The 8,330-nt window shown below is 37.3% G+C and overlaps 1 protein-coding gene across 1 annotated transcript; it reads left to right on the top strand.

Annotated features, from left to right (window-relative positions):
- The first annotated feature begins 6,942 nt into the window (after positions 1 to 6,942).
- Positions 6,943 to 7,905, top strand: LOC130860763 (olfactory receptor 502-like). The gene has a single exon (XM_057749344.1). It carries the CDS (start codon positions 6,943 to 6,945, stop codon positions 7,903 to 7,905), a length of 963 nt encoding a protein of 320 aa, XP_057605327.1.
- Positions 7,906 to 8,330: the final 425 nt, after the last annotated feature.

The raw sequence follows: 8,330 nt of genomic DNA, 5'->3' as shown, positions 1-8,330 counted from the left end.
GGGGAATTTTTGCATCTATGTTCATCAGTGATATTGACCTATAATTTTATTTTTTGTGATATTTTTGTCTGATTCTGGTATCAGGGTGATGTTGATCCCATAGAATGAGTTTGGAAGAATTCCACCCTCTGCACTTTTTTGGAATACTTTGAGAAGGATAGGGGGTTCACTTTTCTCAAAATGTTTGGGAGAATTCACCTGTGAAGCCATCTGGTTCTAGACTTTTGCTTGTTTGCAAGTTTTCTATTATGGATTCAATTTCATTACTTGTCATTGGTCTGTTTATATTTTCTACTTCTTCCTATCTCAGTCTTGGGATATTATACATTTCTAGGATTTGCCCATTTCTTCTAGGTTGTCCATTTTATTGGCATATAGTTGTTCCTGGTAGTCTCTTATGATCCTTTGTATTTCTGTGGTGGTGGCTATAACTTGTTTTTCATTTCTGATTTTATTGATTTGGACCCTCTCTCTGTTTCTTTCTTTCTTTCTTTTTTTTTTGATGACTGACTAAAGGTTTATCAATTTTTTTTTAACTAAAAAACCAGCTGTAAGTTTCTTGCATCTTTTCTGCTGTTTTTAAAGTTTCTGTTTTATTTATTTCTGCTCTGATCTTTATGATTTCTTTCCTTCTACTAACTTTGGGTTTTGTTGGCTCTTCTTTCTCCAGCTCCTTTAGGTGTAAGGTTAGGTTGCTTATTTGAAATTTTTTTGTTTCCTGAAATAAGCTTGTATTGCCATAAACTTCCCTCTTAGAACTGTTTTTACTGCGTGCTATCGATTTTGAATCATGTTTTTGTTTTCATTTGTCGCCAGGTATTTTTTCATTTCTTCTTTAATTTATTCAGTGATCCACTAGTTATTTAGTAGCATATTTTTTAGACTCCACATGTTTTTTTTAAATTAATTAATTGGCTGTGTTGGGTCTTTGTAGCTGCATGCAGGCTTTCTCTATTTGTGGAGAGCAGAGGCTACTCTTCATTGTGGCGCACAGGCTGCTCATTGCAGTGGCTTCTCTTGCTGTGGAGCATGGGCTCTAGGTGCGTGGGCTTCAGTAGTTGCAGCACACAGGCTCAATAGCTGTGGCTCACGGGCTCTAGAGAGCACAGCCTCCACGTGCTTGTTTTGAATTTTCCTTATAGTTGATTTCTAGTGTCACAGCAGTTGGAAAAGATGCTTGATATGATTTCAATTTTATTAAATTTACCACGGCCTGCTTTGTGGCCCAGTATGTGCTCTATCCTAGAGAATGTCCCATGTGCAATTGAAAAGGATGTGTATTCTGTTGCTTTTGGATTGAATTTCTCTCTATATATATGCCGAGACCAGCTCGGCGACTCAAGGTGAGTGACGGGTGCCGCAAGCTTGAAGAAGACACAGACACAGACTGAAGAGAAAAGTGGGATGGGGGGGGGGGGGGCTCAAGACCTCTGGATCAAGAGCCCCGCTGACTCATCCCAGGTTGCTTTTATTGAGTTCTTTGGCTAACAGTCTCAGGTTACACCCATAAACAATCAAAGGCCTCATATGACTGAGGCAATTATCTTTGTTTGCTTCCTGGGTCCGAGTTGAGCAGGTGTGGATTTGAGCTGGGCCTGGAGAGCAAAACAGCCCTGGGGGCAGGAGACCTCTCTCAGATATTGGGGGTCTGTGCCCCACCCCTGTTGGCCCCTCTGCGACTGTGCCTGTCTTAGGTTGTTCCTCCCTTGAGGAATCTTACCCATCTCTGGCTAACCAGTCATCCTCCAGGGCCAAACAGGGTGATATAAGGAAGGCTCTATACACCACCCCTGTTGGCCCCTCTGCAGCTGTGCCTGTCTTAGGTTGTTCCTCCTCTGAGGAATCTTACCCATCTTTGGCTAACCAGCCATCCTTCAGGGCCAAACAGGGTGATATTAGTCTCCACACCCCGCACCCTCAGCTCCTCCACTGCTCAAGCAGGACATTCTGAATCCCATCGCTCGGCCCACATACTTTAACATTTTCAAGGTTTCAGAAAGGTTCCCAAATGTCTTCCCACATATATATATCTATCAAATACACCTGACTTAATGTGTTGTTCATAGCCACTGTTCCCTTTATGATTTTCTGTCTGGATAATCTGTCCGTTGATGCAAGTGGGGCACTGAACTCCACTACTATTATTGTGTTACTGTCAATTTCTTCCTTTATATCTGTTAATATTTGCTTTATGTGATTAGGTGCTCCTACGTTAGGTGCATTTTTTTTTAATTTACTTACTTATTTCTTTGTTTATTTTCGGCTGTGTTGTGTTTTTGTTGCTGGGTGCAGGCATTCTCTAGTTGTGGTGAGCAGGGCTACTCTTTGTTGCAGTGCGTGGGCTTCTTATTGCAGTGGCTTCTCTTGTTGCAAAGCATGAGCTCTAGGCATGTGGGCTTCAGTAGTTGCAGCACGCAGGCTCAGTAGTTTGGCACACGGGCTTAGTTGCTCTGTGGCATCTGGGATCTTCCCAGACCAGGGCTCAAACCCATGTCCCCTGCATTGGCAGCTGGATTCTTAACCACTATGCCACCAGGCAAGTCCCAGGCGCATATATATTTTAAATTGTTATGTCTTCTTCTTGGATTGATCTCTTCATCATTATGTAATGTCCTTCTTTATCTCTTGTAACAGTCTGTTTTTTTTGTTTGTTTTTGTTTTTTTGTTTTTTTTCAGTCTTTGTTTTAAAGTCTATTTTCTCTGATAGAAGTATTGCTACCCCACCTTTCTTTTGATTTCCATTTGCATGGAATACTTTTTTCCATCTACTCACTTTCAGTCTGTGTCTTTAGATCTGAAGTGAGTCTCTTGGAACAGGCATATATACGGGTCTTGCATTTTGTACCCATTCAGCCACTTTCCATGTTTTGATTGGAGCATTTAGCCTATTTACATTTAAATAATTATTGATATGTAGATTCTTATTGCAATTTTGTTAATTATTTTAGGGTTTTTTTTTGTAGCTGCCCCTTCTTCTTCTTTTGTTCTATTGTGATTTGATGACTATATTTAGTGTTATGTTTGGATTCCTTTCTTTCTTTGTGTGCATCTATTACAGATTTTTGGTTTGTGGTTACCATGTGATTTACATATAGTTTTAAATTGCTAATTGTTTTAAGTTGCTAATCTCTTAATTTCTAATGTACTTTAACAGTCCTATATTTGTATTCCACTCTGTACACAATTACTATTTTTGACATCATATTTTGCATCTAATTGTTTTGTATATCCTTTATTTATTGTGGACATAGATGATTTTACTTCGTCTTTTAACCTTCCTACTAGCTTTGTGCATGGATGATTTCCTACCTTTACTGTGTGTTTGCCTTTACTGATGAGCTTTCCCCTTTCTTAATTTTCATGTTTCTAGTTGTGACCTCTTTTTTCTCTTAGAGAAATCCCTTTCATGTTTTTTTAAAGCTGATTTGGTGGTGCTGAAGTCTTTTAGCTTTGGCTTGTCTCTAAATCTTTTGATCTCTCCATCAAATTAGAATGAGAGCTGAGCTTGGTAGAGTACTCTTGGTTGTAAGTTTTTCCCTTTCATCACTTTAGACATATTGTGCCACTCTTTTCTTACATGCAGAACTTCTGCTGAAAAGTCAGCTGATAGTTTTATGGGAGTTTCCTCATAAGTAATTTGTTGTTTTTCACTTGCTGCTTTTATTATTCTCTCTTTATCTTTATATTTGTCATTTTAATTACAATGTGTCTTGGTGTGTTCCTTTTGGGTTGATCCTGTTTCCTGGACTTGGATGTCTGTTTCCTTTCTCAGGATAGGGAACTTTTCAGTTATTATGTCTTCAAATATGTTCTGAGCAATTTTCTCTATTCTCCTTCTGGGACCTTAATACTATGAATATTAGTACACTCAGTGTTGCCTCAGAGGTCTCTTAAACTATCCTCATTTCTCTTCAATCTTTTTGCTTTTTTTCATTTCTGCAGCAGTGATTTCCACTTCTCTATCTTCCAATCCAATGATCCGTTACTCTGTATCATTTAGTCTACTGTTGATTCTTTCTAGTGTATTTTTCATTTCAATACTGTATTCTTTCTGTTTGGTTGTTCTTTATGTTTTCTAACTCTTTGTTAGAAACTTCTATCCTCTTATTTTGGGCATCCATTTTTTTGCTGTGTTCTTAGATCATCTTTACAATCATTGCCCTGATCTCTTTTTGGGGTGGACTGCCTATCTCCATTTCACTTAGTTCTTCTTCTGGGGTTTTATATTTTCCTTCATTTGAAACATGTTTCTCTGTTGCCTCAAACTGCCTAACTTGCTGTTTTTATGTCTATGTATCTGATAGGTTTGTTACAGTTGCCAGCCTTGGAAAAGTGGTCTTTTGTGTGAGATGTCCTATGTGTCCCTGCACTACATGCCTCTCTTGTCACCAGGGGTATATGCTCCAGGGATGCCACCTATATGAGTCAGGTGGGTCCTTCTGTTGTGGTGGGCTGACTACTGTGGGCAGTCTGGTAGGCTTGGTTAGCCTCTGTTCTGGCTGGTTGCCAGGCCCTGCCTTGTGCAGAGGCTGCTGGCACCAGGTCATAAGGCAGCTGGCTACAGAAATGGGGGTCACCACAGGGCTAGTTCTGCATCACTGGTGGGAGAAGAGAGGGTCCAGGAGATCCTGGGGCTAGTGTCGGCCTTTACGTCAGCAGAATTGCGTTCTCGGGTCTGGCAGCATGACCCAGGGTCATTCAAACCCCTTCTTACTTTGTAGTTTTCTATATGACATTCAAGGCTTTTACTTTCTACTTTTGATATTATCATTAATGTACATGTCTTAAATTTTTTTGTTATTTAAATTCAACTTTACATCAATTACTGCTAACTATTTTCCCAAAGTAATTAATGGCATGTCTTAATATCAACACAAAATACATATCAAGTACACACATTAAATGGATAAATCTAAGAGTTTTTTTATACCTGAAGTTGAGTAGTGAGTATTTCTTAATCATAAATAGCAAAGAAAACTAGGAACCAATATTTATCTGTAAGAAAATTTATTATACTTTCTGATAATTATTAAATGAAGGCTATAGAAGTATATATAATCACTAAGATAGAAGCAAAAGAATAAATTAACCACTTGAGAATTGACAGACACTTAAAAGATTGGTTGTTTTTGTGTGTGAATTGAGCTGTTCAATATCCACTGTAGAACATAGTGACGTTCCATGTTGCTTTTGGATTCACATTTGAGTCTCTAGAATCTTCAGAGGTTTATCCCCAAAGGGGGGAAAAAGATAGCTTTATAACCACAATCACCATGATTCGTATGGATGAATGAGTTCTTATTCCAGGAGGTAAGATTTTGGCTTTTGTTAATGAATCTAATATATTTATTTTCATGTACCATTTGAGAACATTCCACTCCCTAAAGTTATTAACGTACTCACAAGTTATAGTGTGGGAACAGGGCAGGTGTAACCAAGCAGTTAGTAAGCAACTTGAGCTGAATTCCTGTTTCCCCCATCAATTTTATGTGAATAAACAGGCATGGTCCATGACAAGGATCCCTTGTTTATTGACCCACAGGATGGAGACTCACATGGTCTTTCAACACTCTCCCAACTTGGCACTCCAACATAATGCTAATAAATTTACTACCAGAGATGCTTGGGCATTTATTGGTGTTTAAAGATTTAAGTTGAAGGTTTAAAACTTGAAAGATATTGTAAATATCTCTGCAAAAGGACATATTTTGTTTATGAGTCTGATGCTTTAGCTTTAAGAGAATAACATGATAGGTAAACCTCAAGACATAAGCCAGAAAATGTGGACATAAGGACCACTATTTGGGTGATAATTCTCAAGTTTTAAACCACACTTTATTCAGCTACATATTATGTTGAACATAATATTTCATTCTATAAAAGTCAAAATAGAAAACACTGAAGTAGGAAGTGACTTGATTTGTTTGAATACATATATTTAAATTATGTACTAAATATCAATCACGCTTCTTGCATAGTGATTATATTGATATTTCAAGCTACTTGTTAGAACAATATTTTTAATTTTAAATATCCAACAAATTTATAGTAGTAACTTTATTCATACACCTAATTTGAAATTCATTTCTGCTATAATATCAAGAACACTTCTATTTCTCCTTTCAAAATTTTTTAAGTGATCGATATTGTGAAATATATAACCAACTAGGTATGTTGTTTATACATAACTGCCAGAAGGCTTAAAGGATAATCTGTTATCCATTAATTTCCAGGTGTATTGGACTTCGTGATCAGTATTACTTATTGCATAGTTACGAAAGGAGTGGATAGTCTGACATTCCTGGGCTACATGTTCTGACTCTACCTATTGTTACATAATATTGTGCAACTTATATAGCCTCCTCAAACTCAGTTTACTCAGCAAATAATGAAAGTCATTAATATTACTTTATGAAAAAATAGACTATATATATACATTAATTATGCTATAAACATAGACTAAATTATAAGCATGGACTATATATGTATACACACTAAATTATAAGAATATAAATATAAAAATTTTAACCCTACCTTAAAATTTAGTAAGTATGTAATAATTGTTAGCTATTACTCAAGTCTTTATTACAAAACCCTACACATATCATTTATTTTTTATATTATACTCACTGGCCCTTTTTACTATTCTCATCTGCCTTATATTATTTGTCTTGGACTCAAAGGACACTTTAAGCACATTTTTGGAAAAAATATAAGACAAAAGGTAAAAGATATTAATTCAAGGAAATTTTCAGGAATTTCTGCTAAAAACAATTTTGAAAATAGAGATAGGCTCATAATTGCATGTGAATATTTACTGATTCTTGAACATCTCTGTTTGTAATCTCTTCCCAATATGTATCACAGAAAATGAAATCAAATTTATAACTTCTTTAATGCATTATTCCATCACAGGTTCATTTTGGTAGCATGTGTTACCTCATGGATTCCCTGGGGAATGGGAACAACACTGAAGTGACAAGGTTCACTCTTCTGGGCTTAACAAATGATCCAATCCTTCGAATCATCCTTTTCATAATCATCCTATGTATCTACCTGGTGACCATATGTGGCAATCTCAGCACAATCATTCTTATCAGAAGCTCTTCTCAGCTCCATCATCCTATGTATTTTTTCCTGAGTTTACTGGCCTTTGCTGACATGGGGTGTTCATCTTCTGTTACACCCAATATGCTCATAAATTTCCTGGTGGAGAGAAACACCATCTCCTATCCTGCATGTACCATCCAGCTTGGTTCAAGCGCTTTCTTTGGGTCAACTGAGTGCTTCCTTCTGGCTGCCATGGCATATGATCGCTTCGTGGCAATTTGCAACCCACTGCTTTATTCCACCAAAATGTCCACACAAGTCGGTGTTCAGTTACTCATAATGTCTTACGTTGGTGGTTTTCTCAATGCTTGCTCTTTTACTATTTCCTTCCTTTTTTTACTCTTCTGTGGACCAAATCGAGTCAATCATTTTTTCTGTGATTTTGCTCCTTTGGTTGAACTCTCCTGTTCTGACATCAGTATCCCTGCAGTTGTCCCCTCATTTACAGCTGGTTCCATCATTGTGGTCACAGTGATTATCATAGCTGTATCCTACATCTACATCCTCATCACCATCCTGAAGATGCGCTCCACTGAGGGGCACCACAAGGCCTTCTCCACCTGCACATCCCACCTCACAGCAGTCACTCTGTACTATGGAACCACCACATTCATTTATGTGATGCCCAAGTCCAGCTACTCAACTGACCAGAACAAGGTGGTGTCTGTGTTCTACATGGTGGTGATCCCCATGTTGAACCCCCTCATCTACAGCTTCAGGAACAGTGAGATTAAGGGGGCTCTGAAGAGAGCTTGGCAGGAAAGTACTTTCTTCGTGAAGCCTGTTATTTCATAGGATTTGATATAATAATATGCCATTAAATATAATAATAAGAGGAAATTGATTGTCTGTGGTTTAAATATATCCATCCAAGTCATTATCCAGGGCGCAGTTTTTTAGTAAAGGTAGGGAATGAATTTTCAGATATCTAATTGTAACTCAGAGCCATACTGAATTACCTTTAGTAAAATAAAATTAAATTTTAATTAAGAAAAAAACTGGTTCACATGAACAAATACTTCATCTGGTGAAAATCGTTTTAAAATGTTACTCATATATTTTTTCCAAGAGTTGTACTGTGCCATAAGTTAAGTTTATTGTACCTCCAAACCTTTAACACTATATCCACTTTCAACTGCAGTTTATCCTATAGTGAGTGTGATAACTATAGTTTTGACTGATACATTCTGAGAGGAAATGACAAAGTGGAATGAGAAAGT

Source organism: Hippopotamus amphibius, chromosome 9 (assembly GCF_030028045.1).
Source record: "Hippopotamus amphibius kiboko isolate mHipAmp2 chromosome 9, mHipAmp2.hap2, whole genome shotgun sequence".
In the NCBI taxonomy this organism is placed as follows: domain Eukaryota; kingdom Metazoa; phylum Chordata; class Mammalia; order Artiodactyla; family Hippopotamidae; genus Hippopotamus; species Hippopotamus amphibius.
This window is presented reverse-complemented; position numbering and strand designations above follow the sequence as displayed.